The sequence below is a fragment of the Castor canadensis genome, chromosome 6 (assembly GCF_047511655.1).
Source record: "Castor canadensis chromosome 6, mCasCan1.hap1v2, whole genome shotgun sequence".
NCBI classification, from domain to species: domain Eukaryota; kingdom Metazoa; phylum Chordata; class Mammalia; order Rodentia; family Castoridae; genus Castor; species Castor canadensis.
Genome location: NC_133391.1, coordinates 121,364,775 through 121,384,439, shown reverse-complemented (window position 1 = coordinate 121,384,439; position 19,665 = coordinate 121,364,775). Strand labels below are relative to the sequence as shown.

General features: G+C 41.0%; 1 protein-coding gene across 6 annotated transcripts in view; it reads left to right on the top strand.

The window, feature by feature from the left end:
* Pik3r1 (phosphoinositide-3-kinase regulatory subunit 1) overlaps positions 1–18,251 on the top strand; it is a 79,330-nt gene extending 61,079 nt beyond the window's left edge. For 3 of the 6 annotated variants that reach the window (XM_074077357.1, XM_074077358.1, XM_074077359.1), the window contains 9 exons: positions 8,321–8,423; positions 9,322–9,420; positions 9,522–9,702; positions 10,092–10,217; positions 11,161–11,303; positions 11,531–11,707; positions 11,810–11,878; positions 12,561–12,731; positions 14,300–18,251. In XM_074077357.1, the coding sequence (XP_073933458.1) occupies positions 8,321–8,423; positions 9,322–9,420; positions 9,522–9,702; positions 10,092–10,217; positions 11,161–11,303; positions 11,531–11,707; positions 11,810–11,878; positions 12,561–12,731; positions 14,300–14,489 (1,259 nt within the window). In that variant the 3' untranslated portion in view covers positions 14,490–18,251. Of the gene's footprint in view, positions 1–4,368; positions 4,639–4,741; positions 6,831–8,320; positions 8,424–8,617; positions 8,706–9,321; positions 9,421–9,521; positions 9,703–10,091; positions 10,218–11,160; positions 11,304–11,530; positions 11,708–11,809; positions 11,879–12,560; positions 12,732–14,299 lie in introns of those variants that run through there. The other 3 variants (XM_074077360.1, XM_020176767.2, XM_074077361.1) reach the window with 3 other exon arrangements.
* The last annotated feature ends 1,414 nt before the right edge of the window (positions 18,252–19,665 follow it).

Sequence of the window (19,665 nt, the reverse complement as noted above, 5' to 3'; positions counted from 1 at the left end):
TCATGCCTGCCACCCCTGCTACTTGAGTTTTCAGAATCTTTGAGCAGTGTGGCAGCTTTTAGTGTCTTCTGACATTTCTAACATAGGACGCAGTAGGAATACATAAAATGAGCAGAGTCCCAGCTCCTTGCTGACAGCTTTCAGGGTGGAGCCCTACACAACTCTGTTAACACCTGCAGGAGGAGCCCATGGCTTATCCAGAGGGTAGGTCTGGATCTGAATCTCAGCCCTGTGCTGTCATCCCAAGCACTCGGCTTTTCCAGCCTGTTTTCAACTGCAAAATGAGGGAGAAGTCTTCTCTCCTGGATTTGTTATAAGAATTAAATGAGCTGACATAAACAAAGTTGTGTGGCTTGGTGGATAGAGTGGCCTGAATTTCTGCACCATTCCCCCTGTCACCTTGTCCGGATGCCTTTGCACAGTGCAAAAAATGTACAACTGTACATACAGTCCCCAAACAATGCATTCACTTCATCTGTACCCATTAGGTCCTAGCCAAGCCTTCTATGCAGATTAAGACGACCTAGCTAACATGTTTATCTCCTTGAGTCTCTTTTCCTCCTGGACTTGAACTGTCCAGTTCTTCCTGTTGACCCATTCAACTACATTTCTATAAAACAAAGACAAGGGTTTTTTCTCATCTTGCTCTATTCCCAACATAGATCTGGGCATGGCATAAAAATTATTCAGATGTATTTTTTTATCTGTGATAAACTTCTCAACTTGCAAAGAACTTTCAGAAACCAGCTCATTTAATCCATCTAGTAGCTCTGAAAAGTAGAGATTCTGTTTCATGGAGGGAAACTAAGATTTGGAAAGGTAACACACAGTAAGCCTCAGAACTTTGTTGATAATTTGCTGTTCTCCTTGTTACTGAAAGTCTTAAATATATTCAAAGCTGACCAGCAGGCTTTCCAGAGTCATTATGTGTTATAGTTACCCTACTAATTTTTAGAGAACTGCAGTAGATGTCTTTCTATAGGGCAGCCAAGGTAAAAGCAGGTCCATTGAACACTGGGTGCCTTTGAAAGCCACTCATTATAAGTATATTTACAGATTTCAGGTTTCATGGACATATTCAGAAATATTAATGTAGCATAATTGAAGTCTAATATTGCACCCTCAAGCCTAGAGCAGAAAATAAATGACTTTCTCCCCCCGCCCTTCTACACCTGTCAAAGTTAATTTTTAACCACCGGTGCATTGCAAAACATTCATCCTGAAGAGCCTGATTCATAAACCTTTTTTAAATGCTTGGGGCTTAGTTTTCAACCAAGACTAAAGCAATACCAAGGTAGAGAGAAGTGACTTTCAAAGAATTTTGCTTTTCTCTGACTTATTTTTTACTGGGTCGAAAATGCAGTCTGACATGAGTCTGTTGCAAAGGTGAGAAATGAAACCTTGATAAGATTCATGGGTTGAGATGGGCAGAAGTAAATAGAGGCAAGACACAGTTTTATCAAAAAGTAGTAAGTTTTACTGGCATTCTAAAAACAAGAGACTGAGCAAGTGTGTATTTGTGTGTGTCACGGGGGAGAGTTTTTACAGTTTTACTTTTGTTTTCACAGTGCAGCCTTCTCTCAGGATGGGTGGTGCAGGTTACAGAGGGATCAGGGGAAGAGTTTCCTTATTCTGCTAGGCCGTGGCATACCTCCAGGAAGCTTGTAGAATGTATTGGTTTTATGCACATGTAAACCTGGGTTTATTTATAATCTGAAACGGACATTTTCCTTAGTGCAGGGTCACCGAGAGCACTGGATGGGGAGCAGTGAATTTGCATCTTCCTGAAAGGCCCTTCTAAGTTGTCAAGTTAAAAATATGAAAGGAGCTATTCATCTTATTAAATGAAGATTTGGATTCATTTACTTTTTTCTTGCTGCCCTTTTAAAAATGGTTTTTGTTCATTAGTGATGGCCCACAAAAACCTTTAAGAAGTGAGTTCCAGGCTCCAAGCTGCTTGTGGGTGGTGAGGTGCACATAGGCTGAAAACTATCCTGCAACTATCAAAAGACAGTTTCATGACTCACTTAAATCCAAAAGTGAAATCACAGCCTATTTTTGTCTCGGAAATCAGTTTGAGAAAACTTTGAGGAAAAGGGATACATATTGTCTTGAAGAATCCAGAAAGTGAAGTTTTCAGTTATGCATGTGTATAAGGTTTTCAGTGTGGATGGGTGTTTGAGGTCTCAGATGTTGATTGATATAAAAGTTTTCCTAAAGGAACTTAACAGCCACGTGGAAATTATTTCCTAAGTATTATGACATGTAGGCTTTTGATATATGAGTGAATAATATAGCTGAGATGACAGTTGTACAGTTACATTTATTAGTTTGTGTGACATTTCAGACATGGCATAAGCATGAAAATACATAGAAAGTTCCAGGGGTTTCTCCCAAACAGAAGTTACTCTATTCTGACAGCAGAGGGCACCCTTTTTAAGCTAATAAAAGCAGGGGCCTTGCAGATCACTTCTAAGACTAAACCTCAGTGGCTGAAAGGTTTAACTCTATTCTGTTACTTTCTGGGATATAATACAAACTCTCTGGTACATGATTGTACATACCATGAGAAATTTGTTTTGAAGCAAACTTTCCAAGTGTAGTATAAGACTTTTTTTCCTGCAAGTAGAAGTTGCACTGCTTTCTAGTGGGTGATTCTCTTCTGAAACAGCACTACCAGACTTTCAACATGACACAGCACATGAATCCCAACAGGTAGGTTTTAGAAACTGATGTATCCAGTGTTTCTACCTTTAGAAAGGCTATTTTTAAAAGCAGAGCTAAACTATAAAGTATATTGTGAACTAACCATGTATCAGCTGGTAGACTCATAGGCTGATTTTTTTGCCCCATTGGAGAAATAACTTTTTCAGTGTTCTATCAGTTTGCACCAGAAGGACATTTGTTCAGTCACTTTCAGTGTGAGTTTAGCAGCACTTGCCAGATATTTCAAGTGACCCTGAGGTTAGCTCCTGCTGTTGGCCTGTGTGGACTTTGTCAGCACGCACATCTTCCTTTGCTAGCCACCATTGGATCTCTTTCCTGTACATACAGTAATGGCATTATTGACAGAACCCATGGTTCTTCAGAGAGAATGAAATGAAAGGTAGTCCTTTATTTTTTTTAACCTAAGTGAGCTGAGTTTTAGGTGCGAGACTTTTTGCATGTGGCTTAGAAGAAATTAACTTTATTTCACTTGTCCATTTTTACTTTCTCTGGCAGAGGGAAGCAGAAGGTCAGGGGCAGCAGACAAAAGAGTTTAGGACCAAATGTTAGAAGCCTGGTTTATTATTTCTCTAGTGTGAAGGAATTGATCAAAGTGATCTCTAAATTACTTTTGGGATTTAAAGCTTAGTGATTCTGTGATTTTTGCATTAGAGCTTTGTATGTTAATGCATAAGAAATTTTTGTAGGAACAATTTTAATTCTTTAGGGAATAGCCAACAATCCTAAATTGAGTTAGTTGCAACTTTGTCAAAGGACAAAAACCACTGGAAAAGTGTGTCCTTTTCTGCCCTTCTATCCTTTGCCCTAGGGGCAGGCAAAGAAACCCAATGCAGACACACTTTTTAATTATTAGAAAGTCATGGCCATAAAACCTGAGTTGAAGTTGACCTCATAAAAATAGCCCCTAGCTTTGTTTTTTCTTAATCTCGTGGTTGTGGAGTTCTGATCCTCTAGGTGAGAATCTCTTCCCATTGCAGCTAGCATTTGTGCAATGTGTTCCCGGCCTGAGTTGCTCTCAAGGCTTTCCTGTTACACCTGCAGGGTTGACCGTGTGAGTGCGTGGGAGAAGGTGGACACGAGGAGCCAGGCACGGTGTTCTGGGCTGTTCCGAGAGGTTCAGGCCTTTACAAGTGAGGCTTTGATTCTATTTTTTGCTGAACCAGCTCAGCCACTTCCTGTGTTTGGCTATGCATAGAGCCTTGCTTCACGGGCGGCTACTTGAGCCCCATGAGCAAGGGCGCGAGGGAGTGAGCCAGCCAGCCTGCGCACACCTCGGCAGCCAGTGAGACTATTTTGGGTCCCCGTACAATGGCCTTCTCATTTCCTCGGCGAAAATGAGCAACTTGGTCTTGCATTGGCCATTTGTCAGCCGATGACAACTTTGACTTTGACTTGGGCTCCCCTCCCCCCTCCCGAAATCCCCTAGCTCAGCAAATATTTGAACCTGCCCAAGTTAATCATGAAGCTGCGATCTTTATCTGGGAGAGACGTGCGAGCGCCTGGGCGCTTTCCCCCCGCGGTACAGTAGCGCCATCCAGTTGGCGTTTCAATGGGGAGCCGCGGGTGAGCGCCGCGCTGCAGACCCGACCCTGCCTGCCGTGGACACGGACGCGGACGCTGCGCTGCGCTGCGCTGCTGGGCCGGACCGGGGACTTAGGCGGGGCGTGGGGCGGAGGGACCGCGCGTGAGCCCGCCCGGAGGCCAGGCCAGGCGGGCTGAGCAGCGAGCAGAGGGTCCCGGACCCCCGCCCGCATGAGCTCCTGCGCTGCTGCACCGAGCCGGCGGGGGTAACCGTGGGCGCCTGGCCCACTGGTGAAAGAACAGCTTTGGGGATCCTTTTTTTTTTTTTTTTTTCCCGTTGTCGGATTCAGGCATTTCTAAAGGAAACCGCTGAAATGCATAACCTGCAAAGTAAGTTGCTTTCATTTGTGCACCTCTCTGCAATGTGGCTATGGATCTGCCCCAGGGCTCCTCTCTGTAGTTTGTCCCGGGGTGCATGTGCGTGTGCATGGAGCGTGTGTGTGCACCCCTGTGTAAGCGCTGCTTGGGGAAGGCAGATGGGAGATTAAGGGAGACACTCCCTCCCGCTCTCCAGGGGGCCGTGGCGGGGTGGGGGAGGATGGAGGTTTAGGTTGGAAGTTCAGGAAGGAGGTGATCAGAAAGTGCTAGGCTGGAAGTTGGGGCCAGGCCAGGACTTGCAGAGACCATGGAAAATCACCTGTCTCCCTGCCCTCCTCCTTGGATGGGCTTGCCACATGGGAGCTAGCAGCCAGCCAGTAGGGCTGGCTTGCACCAAGGGCTGGCTTGCACCAAGTGCTTCCACAAGCACGGGGTGGTCCCGTGAACTGACTGCTGAGCCACACTGCTCAGGGGCTTTGTCTCCTTTACTTTGGGGAGAGGGTCAAAATTTTTATTACACTACCAGGTTTTTTTCTGAATCTTATCTGAGGACATGTTCCTTGCATATGCACACACCACCACCACTTTTTATCATTTTTATTTGAATTTAAGTTTAGGTTTACCTAAACCCTTAGGCAAGTAGAAAAGTGGGAGAGGCTGGGAGGGAATGGGGCGAGTCTGCCTTTCCCAATAACTCGCGAATTAGAGAGAGGACCAAAGTGAACAGCGTCCGGAGAATAGAATGCTTTGGCCACTTAATATACTTTATGACTCCAAATTTGATAGAAAGTCCAAAGGGTTTCTGTGTTCTTCAAATTATCACACAGATATGTGGCATCCACATGTACATAAGGTCACAAAGCCCACTCTATAGTTTTGTTTTTTTTTTTCAAAATGAGCCCCATTTACCTACCTTGGAGGGATCACACGTCATAATACTGTGAGTGTCAAGAAAGATTAGCTCACAATGGAAATGTACACTAAGGCTCTGAGATGGTGACAGAATTATATGCACAATGATTGTGAAGAACCAGAATTAATCATTATATTCATAGGGAAATTGATTGCTTTATATTAAATATTGCTAAGAAGGAATGTTTGTTCCCAGAGTGAGGCATTTAAGCTAGAGAAAAGAGAGAAGGGAAAAAAAAAAAAAGATTACATCACCCTCCCCTTGAAGCAGCTAGCCCTGGAGATGGGTTCATTGGTGAAATGCTTTGCAAAAGTTCCTTTAACCAGCGTGCTGATATATGGCCTCTTTCTTTTTGGAAAAAGCATCTTTTCTGCCCAGTTTTGTTAGATAATAACATTAAAATTCTTGTTAATGTTGACAGTTATATTTATTATTTCTGGAAATAGTAGGCATCATCATTTTTACACAGAATTTTCATGGTTATTCTATAAAGTCTCATTTTTTACTTTGTTCTTTGAGGAAGTATTTTTGCCTATATTTTTTTTTAATTGTCCTTTCTAATGTGGTACATTTATAGCAGTGCTTAAGTTCAGTACTTTCAGTGAATTACGGAGGACTGGATTAAATATCCAGAGTTCTTGACCTTTTGTGCTTTTAATATATATGAAAGATATTTACAGACTATAAAATATAGCTTAAGGAGATCATTTTGATGCCCTCATAAGATTTTTATACCAAGGAATGACCAGGCTATCTATAAACCCAGATGCCCTGGGGGGAGGTGGGAGGAGAAAGCCCTGGCTGTAGCATATCTGCTTTTGTCAACCTGCCAACAGTGGAGCGTACCATGCTGCAAAGAGTAATAAAAAAGGAATTAGAGAACTCACTGCTGGAGGAGAACAGTCAGATTAAACACCTTTCGGCACTCTGAGCATACAGACATTGCAGTTGTATTAGATGTGGGTTCTCTGTGAGGCTGGGACTGTGTGGAGGCTGGCATTGAAGAGAACTGATGAAGCAGGAGTGGTCTGGTGACATTTTTCTGACTTGATTGGCTGGGGCGTGTGATGTAATAGGTTACAGTGCAGCCCCTTATAGGTTTTAAAATGAATTCCAAGACACCATTACAAAGAAAGCCGGACTCTTTTCTTATAACTGAGCTCAGCCAAGGAAACTCTCTTACCAATGTACAACACTGTTTGGACTATGGAGGACCTGGATTTAGAATATGCCAAGACAGATATAAATTGTGGCACGGACTTGATGTTTTATATAGAAATGGATCCACCAGGTAATACTACAGTATTCGTGGAGAGAGCTAGTTAATTTTGTAGCTTTTTAATTTTTTGAAAGCTGCCGTAACAGAACCTCTTGAGCTTGTTAATTTTATTAATTTGTTCCACTGATAAAAATTAGTTTGATTATAACTTGGAAATTAAACAGATTGTTTGCCTGCCTGTGGGAGGAAGCAGCTCAGGCTGTGTGGGGTAAACGCTGATTCTTATTTAAATGGATGTGAATTGAATTCCACTTTGTCACTGGTTATCTTTTGTGAATCATGGTCCTTTTCTAGTTGGGCTATATTATTGTGTATCGCCCCTTTTAATTACAAGGATGATCCTTTGTATTGCTTTTGTCTGCTGACAGTGGATGAGAACAGTGTGGTACTTTGCAGTGATAACACTCAGTACTTTAGAAAGCTTGTAAAATGTAGCAGTGATTGCAACTCAGTTCTCTGTGACCTGAAACTCTTCACGGTCAGATGTTAAGACTTTGCTTACACTCTCTGTTATATTAAGATACTGTAATGAAAAATGAAGTCAGTTTTCTGTTATTTAGTCCTAGTCTTTGTGAAATGTTTGCGATAGACACCTGAAATCATTTTTGCCTAAATTTAAAATAGTAACAGTGCTTTAAAACTTATGACTTCAAATTTAGCTAAAAATCCTAGATTTAGTTTGTTTCCTAAATTGTTTCTTCTGATGTTATCCCTCCCCACATTTAAGAAATCCAGAAACACTGCAGTTTTTGGTTTGGTTTGGTTTTTTTAATTTGTCACCAGTTCATATGTGATCCTGATTTGACATTGAGGAAGAGGGATAGGGTTTTTAATCAGACCTGGCACATAGAGCAGAATATTAACGCGAATAGTGAGGAGATTTAGGTCACAGATGAGTTTCTTAAAGTGGCTTTTGGCAGAACAGTGCCTGAAATACTAAGATTGGAGAAACCCAATTCCTTCTCTTAAAGCATGCTGCTAAAGATGAAGGTTTTTTTCTCCCTTTTGAATTACTGCAACAGCATTTGTGCAGGACAGAGAGACACCACATTTGTCTTTTACAATTAAATAAGAGAGCATTAAAGCCAACTCATGGTATTCCTGCTGCCCATATATTCATAATTTCTTACTTTAAATGGATTTGACTGGACATACAACTTTAATAGACCTAAAAGATAGACTTAGAAATGCCATGACTCTGGATTTACTTTGAAATTTCCTCACTTGTGAGTCTCTACGGTTCTCTCTCTGTGTCTCTCTCTGTCACACTCTCTTGTCTCCTTTTCAGTTTTGTGTCTTTTTGAGCCATACTCTAAATGATTTCCTTTAAAGACTATCTTCCATGATTCATGGAAGTGTGAGTTACTGCTAGTGTCTCTTTCAGTTGCTCTACTTTTTCTTTGTTGTAATGGAAATGTTATTTATCAAAAGAAGTTCAGATCTAATTTTCAGTATCCACTAGGAACATTGCACCTCACTTTTCCTGTCTGCTTTGCCTACAGCACTGCCCCCCAAGCCACCCAAACCCACTGCGGTAGCCAACAACGGTATGAACAACAACATGTCCTTACAAGATGCTGAATGGTACTGGGGAGATATCTCAAGGTAAGGCCGCAGAAATAATAGATACAGAGAGGCTTAGATGAAGAGAAAGAAAAGCACCAGCTTGCTGAGTTCCATTTTTAGGATTGCATCCAACATAAGCATGAAGCATGGTTGTTTCTCTTCCAAAGACGACCAGAAAAGTCACTGAGCACTGGAGAACTGTGGGTGCTGGATGCCACAGGAAATTAAATACCCCGGAAGTTTCACTGTTGACAGAGATGTCAGAGAAGCACCAGGTGACAGGGCACGGCCTAAAGGCAAATTGTAAAGACTTTCTCTCTAGTAAGCAGAACTTTAAGAATTGTATGGTCTTAAACACAGTAAAATAAAATGGCATTTTGTTGTTGTTATTGTTGCTAGCTTTGTTGGGATGAGAGTGAGGGGCTTGGGGTGAAGGGCCTTTTGGGATCATGAATTTCTGTGTTGATTTGTTAGAGATTGGTAAAAACAACAACAACAACAACAACAACAATAATAATAATAATAATGAAAACATTGTACTACAGATACCAATAGGGAAAGTGGGTGCATTTTTAAAAAATTTCTCATGTAGCTATTCTTAATGAGATTAGAATTGATAACATTTCTATATAAACAGAAGAAATGACTAGTAAGCTCTGAAATGCAATGTCTAGATGCTAATCTGTGGGAGCAGTAGGTAGGTATTATGGGAACTCCCTGTCTTCCCCATTCAGTTTTGCTATGAACCTGAAACTGCTCTAAAAAATAAAGTCTGTCAGGGCTTTGGGTTTACCGCAGTGGTGGGGCACTTGCCTAGCATGTGCAAAGCCCTGCTTTCTTTCCCAGCACCATAAAAATAAATAACTGGGAAAAAACATAAAATGTATGATTACTGAATCCTCCAGGTAAGCGTGGTCTTGCTTTCTGTGCATTTCAGGGAAGAAGTGAATGAAAAACTTCGAGACACAGCAGATGGGACCTTTTTGGTACGAGACGCATCAACTAAAATGCATGGCGATTATACTCTTACACTAAGGTGAGTCAGGGAGTGCAGCTGAAATTGGTGTATTCAAGTTGACATGAAAACATTTCTTTACTAGGAAATTTAATACCATTATTTTTATGCTGTATTTACAGGAAAGGAGGAAATAACAAATTAATCAAAATATTTCACCGGGATGGAAAATATGGCTTCTCTGACCCATTAACCTTCAACTCTGTGGTTGAATTAATAAACCACTACCGGAATGAATCTCTAGCTCAGTACAATCCCAAACTGGATGTGAAATTACTGTATCCAGTATCCAAATACCAACAGGTAATCAAAATTGAATTGCTCACATTATCATGAAACTATAGACAGATACTTTCAAATTTAGAAAACTATGCCAGGCATACTGATTCATGCCTATAATCCCAACACTTGGGCGACTGAAGAATCATGAATTTGAGGCTGGCTTGGGCTTCATAGCAAGACTCTGTCTCAAAAACAAAAAGAAGAGAAAAAAAAAATTTAAAGAACATTTTGAAGCAGACAAATTACATGAAATCCGGTTTGAAAAACTTTATACTAGAACACAAAACTGCAATTTTATAATTGTTAAAACAATTAGCAAGTCAAATTTTCTTTACATGTTGGCTATTTTGTTAATTGTTATTAGATTAGATACCTTATATTAACTGAATGTTTTTCCTCTAATCCTTCAGGATCAAGTTGTCAAAGAAGATAATATTGAAGCTGTAGGGAAAAAATTACATGAATATAACGCTCAGTTTCAAGAAAAAAGTCGGGAATATGATAGATTATATGAAGAATATACCCGTACTTCCCAGGTGAGTTGTCTGTGAAAATTGAACTAAAAGTTCAGAACTCTGAGTCTAGTCAGTCTATGAAAACCCTAACACATGTTATCTTCAGCTTTAAAAGAAGGAAAGACACAAACAGCTGAGACTTGGAGTGAAGGGGAGGGAGATCATTCATTTGTGAGTCATTGTTGCTTTTCAACATGGAACCTAAACCTTTTAAAGGAAGCCTGTAGTTATCAGAATAATGAATTAAGTTCACATGATAACTGAAGGGGTCACTGAGTTTTAAGTTGATTCAATATAATTCCTGATTAGAATTCTGTAAGTGTAACTGTATATGTCACAGACTTGTCTAGTCTCTGAGATGGAGGTCTCACAATCATACACCCTGCTGTGAGGAGAGGTGACATTGACTGTGGTCAGTCTTGAGCCTCTCCAGGTCTTTGTGGCCTGGGATTGCTAGAGAGAAGGCAATACGAACGCTGTAAACTGAAATGATTTTTTTACAAGATGAAAACTATAATCATTTCCCATAGATTTGAGGAAATTCTATTTTAATGGCGTTATGTGAATTCGGGTCCCACCCTGCCAACGCAGTGTAGTCAGCCCTCCATATCCATGGGTCCCGCATCCTCTGAACATGTACAGTCCTTTTTCTTTGTTTCTGTTCCCTAAACAATACCATACAACAACTATTTACATAGCGTTTACATCGGATCAGGGATAAGTATTTAGAGATGGTTGATTGTACAGGAGGTGGAGCACTACATCCGTATATAAATGGGACTTGAGCAGTTGCAGATAGAGCTTGGTGCCTGAGGAGAGTCCTGGAACCAATCCCCTATGACACTCAGGAGCAACTATACTTACAAGCTAGGTAATGATACAGATCAAATGTGCTGGGACTAACTCGAGATAAAAAATGGTTCCATGGAAGGTCTGACACTATCTTATTAAAATTCTCTTTCAGGAAATCCAGATGAAAAGAACAGCTATTGAAGCATTTAATGAAACTATAAAAATATTTGAAGAACAGTGCCAAACCCAGGAGCGGTACAGCAAAGAATACATAGAAAAGTTTAAACGAGAAGGAAATGAGAAAGAAATCCAGAGGTGGGTGAGCCATGAGCACTTTCATTATCCTTGTGCTAGGAATCACAAAAAATTTAAAACTGTTTACGCAGATGATCTTGCTTCCAATTAAAAAATGACAGGAGGAGAAAAACATTGTTCACCCAAGGAAAACTGCCAGGAAGCTATGGTGCAAATAAAGTTTCATAAATTTGGGAGAACCTACATGATCTACCCAGGTAATTACAGATCCATTTCTCTTACTATAGGATTATGCATAACTATGATAAGCTAAAGTCTCGAATCAGTGAAATTATTGACAGCAGAAGAAGGTTGGAGGAAGACTTGAAGAAGCAGGCAGCTGAGTATCGAGAGATTGACAAACGTATGAACAGCATTAAGCCCGACCTCATCCAGCTGAGAAAGACGAGAGACCAGTACTTGATGTAAGTGTTCAAAGTGGAGCCTGGAAGTAAATGATTGAGAATTACTAAAATTAACAGTGAGTTATTAATGCCTTTTTTTTTTCCCCCAAAACTGTTTTCTAGGTGGCTGACTCAAAAAGGTGTTCGGCAAAAGAAGTTGAACGAGTGGCTGGGCAATGAAAACACCGAAGAGTAAGTAGTTAGTAAAAATGGGAGGTAGAAAAAGATTTTTCTCGTTTTAGGAAAATGTGTGACTTACCGTGTTTTTATAACAAGCAAGGGATTTTACTCAGTTTGGAACATCTCATAGGAGAAAATAGATAAACTCAGTGTTATTACATAGAATTTAGAAGAAGGAAAGTTTAGCTAAGGAGAACTTGCATTTACTTTTTACCCATAATTGTATAAAAATGGCCCTGCATGTCCATAATGATGGCCCTGAACACCTGAAAAATCCCCAAATATTTTTTGGAAAAAAAAAAAAAAGGTTATATTTAGACTATTCTGAAGGTTAAGTGTATGTTTGGTTCAAATTATTTGAGAACTGGCAATCTTCCTAGTCAATTAATTTCCTGATCTAAACTAGATAAACAAAGTTGTTTAGTACCTTTCCCATCTGCCCAGGTACCTGGCAGGTGGTTGCTGACTTTAACACAGAGGTAGTATAACTTATTGCTAACTTTTTGTCTAGGAGAGTTGAATTGGAAGAAAAGTAGGTCAGAGACACAGGGCTGAGTTGGCTGGTCTGACTTGCTTAGGAAGAGTGGGACAGGAACTAGGTGGGGGTGACAAAGGACCCTTCCTAGGGGAGATGCTGGGGCCGACTATGGTTCCCCCACTCTTCATTCAGAAGCCTTCTCTTCTGCCTATGCAGCCAGTATTCGCTGGTGGAGGACGATGAGGATCTGCCCCACCATGACGAGAAGACGTGGAACGTTGGAAGCAGCAACCGGAACAAAGCTGAAACCCTACTGCGGGGGAAGCGGGATGGCACTTTCCTGGTCCGGGAGAGCAGTAAGCAGGGCTGTTATGCCTGCTCTGTGGTGTATGTGTCTCCAGCAAGCTTTCTTAATATTTCATTCATTCGTTCATTGGGAATAATTTTTAAAATTCTAGCTTTGAATAATTTTAAAGTACAGTAATGTAGAAGATAGACAATTTTTTTCTTTCTTTTTTTTTTGCAGTACTGGAATTTGAACTCAGGGCCTTGCACTTGCTAGGCAGATGCTCTGCCACCTGAACCAAGCTCCCAGCCCTAGACAGTGTCATTTTAAAGTTTAGCCAGCAGCGTCTGTTAATAAGGTGTAATGGAACCTGCCACCCATTAGGAAGATTGGGGCTGAGTTCCAATTCTGGGACAAATTAATCACGAAAAGTCCTTAAATCTTCTTTTCTCAACTTTAAAATGGAAGTAGCTATGTCTGTCCTCACCCTTTTTTGCCTCTTAAGGATCATACAGTTAGACTCTGAAGGAATTTATGTAAGAGTACCACTAGTACATAAATTACACCTTTAGGAACAGATACATCAACAAGAGGAAGGAACCCCCATCACTGTCCGTTGGAGATATACCCAAGACATACTTCTGTCATAGTTCATATTTTCTTTTTGCTTATTTCTTAATAGTTTGAGGAGTGCTTAGAAAAGTGAATTTGGAAGGCTGGGTATGGTGGTGAACTTCTGTAATCCCAGCACTCAGCAGGATCATGAGTTCAAAACCAACCTGGGTTGAACCCAGGTTGAACTTTACCATATGAACTTACCATAGCAACACCCTGTCTCAAACAAACAAAGTGAATCTTCTAGTAGGGAGAGGTTCTATTCCTCCAGGACAGAAGCTATTCTCTTGAGTAAGGACAAGGAAATAAGAGAATATAGAGCAAATTCAGAGGTGGAGAGTTATGTAGCCTGAGATGGCTAAAAGAATCCTGTTAATGTTTACAATTGAGGAAATAGTCACCCAGCAGTTGACTGCATGGCCACACTAATAACAGGACCATAAAGGTTGGAAGCTGCCATGTGTCGCATGCTCGCCACCTGCCAGGCACCCTTGCAAGCACCATGCCTACATCTTACCATTTTGTTTCTTTTTTGAGGGGAAGGTGAACTGGAGTATGAACTCAGGGCCTCAGTCTTGCTGAGTAGGCACTCTACCACTTGAACCACTCCACCAGCCCTGTTTTGTGTTGGGTCTTTTCCAGATAGGGTCTCCCAAACTGTTGCCCAGAGCTGGTTTCAAATCATGATCCTCCTGATCTCTGCCGCTTGAGTAGCTAGGATTATAGGCGTGAGCCACTGGCACCCAACCACCCCATTTCATCTCTTAAAGGAACCCTATTACATACATATTACTCGTGTCCTCCTTTTAAACTATCTTAAAGATGAAAATACAGCAGCTCAGTAGAGTTGGCCCAAGAGATTGCCCCTACTCAAGTCATTCAAGCAGTAAATAAGTGAAAGAGCCCATACATTGGGACTCTTCACCCAGGTTGAGATGGACCCACAGACTGTGCTCTTTCATAATGATGGCTTTGTTAAAACAAAAAAAACATGGTGGAGCTGTGGCTTGTCCAGGACCAGCTTAAGAGGTGGTTGTGTTCTCTCCTCATCCAGGGTGGATGGCGAAGTCAAGCATTGTGTCATTAACAAGACAGCGACTGGCTATGGCTTTGCTGAGCCCTACAACCTGTACAGCTCCCTGAAGGAACTGGTGCTACATTACCAACACACCTCCCTCGTGCAGCACAATGACTCTCTCAACGTCACACTGGCATACCCGGTATATGCACAGCAGAGGCGATGAAGCTGCGACCCTCTGATCCTGTTCTGACCTTCCACGCCCGAGGCCTCTGGAAAGCAAAGGGCTCCTCTCCAGCCTGACCTGTGAATTGAGCTGCAGAAATGAAGCTGTCTGCCTGCAGATGGGACTAGAGCTTTCTTGGACAAAAAAGAAGTAGGGGAAGGCACGCAGCCTGGGGCTGCTGGTGATCAGATGTTTCTAACCTGGACTGCTTATCCTTTTTTTCTTTCTTTTTTTTTTTTTTTGGTTTAATTTAAAGCCACAACACACAACCAACACAAAGAGAAAAGAAATGCAAAAATCTCTGCGTGCAGGGACAAAGAGGCCTTTAACCATGGTGCTTGTTAATGCTTTCTGAAGCTTTACCAGCTCAAAGTTGGGACTTTGGAGACCGGAAGGTAGATAGGGCTAAAGAGCCCGTGCCTGAGAAGCTCGGTCCAGCCTGGTTTAGCCTGGGTGTCGCTGTGCGTGGTAGACCCAGACACGTCGCACTGTGGATTATCTCATTTTCTAACAACGAACAATATGTAGCAGAAAGGCGCTTCTGCTCACCAGGGACACTTCAGGAGAACTTCAGTTCATGGATGTTCAGAGAGAAATCTGTTGTAGCAAAGTGCCGGAAAGTGTTTTGTTTAAATTTGTCAAAACAAAAACAAACCCACCAACAGAAAAATGGAGCTTGGAAAACAGGACTTAAAATGACATTCATTATCTAAAATATGTACATAATATTGGATGGCTAACTATCAAATAGATGGATTTGTATCAATACCAAATAGCTTCTGTTTCGTTTTGCTGTAGGCTAAATGCACAGTGCTATGCAATCCTTAATTTTTATTATGTTGTCACCAGTTTAAAATGGACCTTCAGAATAAGCTTCCCTTACCCCATTTTTTGTTGCTTGAAAATATTGTCCCCAATTTTTGTTAATAATTCATTTTGTTATTTTCCTTTTTTAAAAAAGAAGAAATGTACAGAATGCCAATTTAAAAAAATGGCTTCAGAATTAAAACTATGAAATATTTTACAGTTTTTCTTGTACAGAGTACTTGGCTATTAGCCCAAGGTTAAAAAGTTCATAACAGATTTTTTTTTTTTTTGGACTATATGTTTTGTTGGGCAGTGCCTGATAAGCTTCAAAGCTGCTTTATTCAATAAAAAAAAGAAAAAGATATATGAATATGACAAAGTATCGCTGAGTCCAACCTTGTTGTTTTAAGACTCTTAAAATACGGTACCTGGCAATGTCTATTTCATAATGAATTGTGGACCTCTTGGATCTAGCGAAGGGGGATGTAGCCAAGGGTTGTAACAGGCAGGGTGGTGGGAGGGGTGGCAAGGTGGCGTGCACTTTCTCATGATTACAGAAAAGTGGTGAATAGCTAGAGTGAAGTTACTTATAATAACTTCAGACTTTTCCCACTTTGACTTGCTAGTTGCTATCAATTAATGATAATTACAAACTTACTGTTAACTATGCAGCTGGTCAAATATGTCAGTTCTTAGGGAGTAAGTGCTGAGAGTTTGTTTTGGGGCTCCTGAAACAGTGCTCCCCTTTGTTTATCCCTCTGGTTTCAAGGTAGAATCTCTACATTTAGAAATTGTGTTCTTTCTGATTTTTTAGCATTGGGCTAGTCACGACAACCAGCCGACATTAATTTTAGACAAAACAGGCAGGATCTGAAAAAAACACTTTGAATTGAATGTTCATTATTTTCCTAGCTTTCTGTTCAATTTAGGACATCAAGCAAGTAGACGCAAGCCTACAGTCCTTGCTGCGGACCAGGCGGAGCTTGTTACAGTCCTGGTCATCACAGGAATCCAAATGATAGTCCTGCCCATTCATCTAAATGCTTGTGTGTGCTGTACTTCACTGCGGGGAAAGGAAGGGGGGTTTGTAGCATCATCTGTCCAATTTAGGGTGAGAGTGAGGGCCTCCTTCCCTGTCACATGTGCAACAGCTGTTGAATGCTACAGGAATTGTCAGTGATGGCTATGATAATCTTGCTCGCTGCCCTGGTATTTTCAGTTTTCCTTTGTCAGTATCAGACTTACCCACAGCTTTATTTCTCTTCCCTTCAAATACTAAGGTGAGGGTAGGTTTTGTTTTGTCTTTTAATGTTGTTCCTTTTAAAAATCTTTTGGAAGAATCAGCCCAGCAGCTGAGTCTGTAGAATGTATTAATTTTCTTCCATGAAACTACTCATCCTCAAGAGCAAAAGTCAGTCTTCAACCAGACTGCCAGCCCTCCAACTTGACTCTTCTGATCTGTCATCTCCCTCTCATCACCAGACTAGTGAGGATTTTCTGGGGTTAGTCTGTATCTTTCCTTTACAACTTCTGGCGGTGACATCCTGCCACATCACATAAAGCTAACAGTTACTAGTAGTTGTAAACTAGATTTGTGGTTCGTTTTTGTTTTGGTACCACATCGTCTATGCTGTTAACTACCAATAACTTCACTTTCTGAATTAGATCCGAGATTGAATGTCTCATTAAAAGCTACAGTTCTGTTAATGTTTTTGCTTCCACACTCTTTTGCAAGATGACATGCAATTTAGGCAGTTGCCGCATTTTTTTTTTTTATCTCATAAACATAAGTGCAATAGGCTTTTCATTGAACAGAAGGCAGGAATCATTGTTCCACAAGACAATGAGTTATGTCACACCCATTCTGCTGATTACAGTGATTATTTGTGATTACAGGGTAGCATGCTCACTTTGTCCTTCTAGAGGTTTGACCATCAGGGCTCTGTGGGTTCCATCAGGTAGTCATCTTTTAACAACACTGAGTGGCTCACAAATTTGGATGAATACAGCAGAGTTACTCCTGATAGGTTATTATCCTTGCATCGGTTTTTCCCGCCTAATGTAGCATCCTAAAGACAAAGCCAGAGCTAAGCTGCAGAGGCTGTGATAGGACAAGAGAAGTGGGAACATTGGACCCCATATTCCACACAAGAGCGATCATGACCATGGTAAAAGGCAAAAAGCATGTATTCGCAACATTTGACAACTTCACAGCCCTGGGTATATGTATATATGTATATGTGCATGGACTGGGTTTCCAGTACACCTTTCAGCCAAAGCAGATCCACAGTTGTTGAGTTTAAGTACATAACAAGCAAATGTCTAGTACAGTTCTTGTATCTGTGTATGGGTTGTTTTTTTCTTTAAGGTTGCTTTGTTTTGTCTTATAAAGGTGAAAAATGTTTGCAAGTGAAGTGAGAAGTTCATAATTCTTTGACTTTTTTTTCTGTTTTTAGAAGTTACTCCTTTTAGGGAGCAGGACTAGATGACTCGCTTATTCAGTACGTCAAGTCAAAATGTGTTTATGTGAGCTGTCACTGTGGGGAACCAATTGCTTTGTCATGTAGCTGGTTATGAACTAGTAACGTGTTTGGGAAGTCCTACTGATGTTCCTTATTGGGAGAAAAATTCTGCTGGTTTTAACAACTGTGCTTTTGCTATGCATGGTATTCAAGTCAGTTGGAAGGCAGACCCTGCTGTTTTGAATTTAGGGTCCTTTAAGAAAGGGGCAGTTTAAAGCACAAATGCCTCACATGGGACAAAGTTCCAAAATGCCAAATTCTTATTGTTTAGAAATGTAGACATGTAAGATACTAGTGTTATGGGTGAGGAGGAAACGGAATTGGTTCATTGGAAAGACTGTCCAACTTAACATTAACTTGTCACCATGAGATAGCATTAGCTGCCCAGGATGCTGCTATTAAAAAAAAAAAAAAAAAGGCAAAACAAAAACAATTCATTTATACGTGTGTATTTTTTAAAGCTACAATCTGTTCAATGTTTTTACAAATCTGTTTATATAACATTGATAAAAAAAAAGTTGGTCTTTTGACGAGAGGGAGGATGTCATGGTCAGTTGTAATTTTGCCTTTACAAGGCAACTGGGGTGGGGGTGGGGGGGGGAGCGTGCCTCCTTGACTTTTTGTTCAAGTTATAGATTCAGTGGAGCTATGTCTTGTTTTAAGTTGCTTTAATGCATTGTATTAGGTCTTCAAACAGAATAAAGGTTGTTTTGAAACTTAAGTTTTGGGTTAAAACTTCAATTATCACCTAAGACATATTTCTAAACTGCTCTGTCACTTTGGGATTATAATTGTCATTTTTGCTTCTGTGAACTCCCCAGCCCCTTTCATTCCATTGTCTCCCTTTTTGTAAAGTAAGGCCACTGTGCTGTCACACAAACGTGCTCAATATTATTTACCTAATTTTACTACATCCTTAATGACAAAAAGGACCTACACCTAGGTGATGTCATTTCGAGGCATATTCTTACTTTAAGAAAACACTGTCTTTCCACCCCTCCCCACCTCCACCATTCATCCCCAAACCTTAATAAATGCCCTGTAGCAACTGTGGGTTTTGATGGTCTCTGGTTTTGTCTGTCTTGTACAGTTTTGCATATATATCAAACACATATTGCAAGGACAAGATGCAATGGTGTGGCATGGGGCTGTAAAGAGGGCTAAGCTACATCCCAAATACAGGTTTTACATTCTGTTGTCTAGTCAAGAAGGAACTCTTGCTAAGGATGTGATAGAGTACCTGCCTAGTAAATGTGAGGCCCTGAGTTCCAACCCCACTACCACAAAAAAAAAAGCCCTCTTACTCCACAATAATTTTCCCTCTGTTTTGGTTGTTGATTGAACTTACGACCATGCTACCTTGTATGTATGCCACACTTACAGATAGGTACAGTGAGGATCTTGGACAAAGAAGATGTAATCTAGTGGTGGAGGTAACAGGGCACACAAATAATTACCTTGCTGGCAACAATGACGAGCATCTGTTGAGAATGGCAGTAGCTTTGAGATTCCTTTCTACCTTTTCCCTGCTCTGTGTGTCGTGACAGAACCACCCAGGTCCTTTGCTCTGCCTTGTAGGAAGGGAGTCTCTTCCATGACTGCAGGCACAGCAGTGGACCCTCACTTTCAGTTCTGTGCAGTCCAAGGCTCTGGCAACACTGCTTCCCCCCATGCAAGGGGTTGTTGCAGCCTCAAGCTGCTGCTAAGGCTTGGTTTCCCTCACCACCCCCTTTCAGTTTCAGAAACCTCCCATCAGCTGAGTAATTCTATTCAGTTCTATCTGTAAGAGCTAGAAGTACAATCTTGAATTTATGACAGGGATAGTTCTGACAAATGCACCTTAGGTG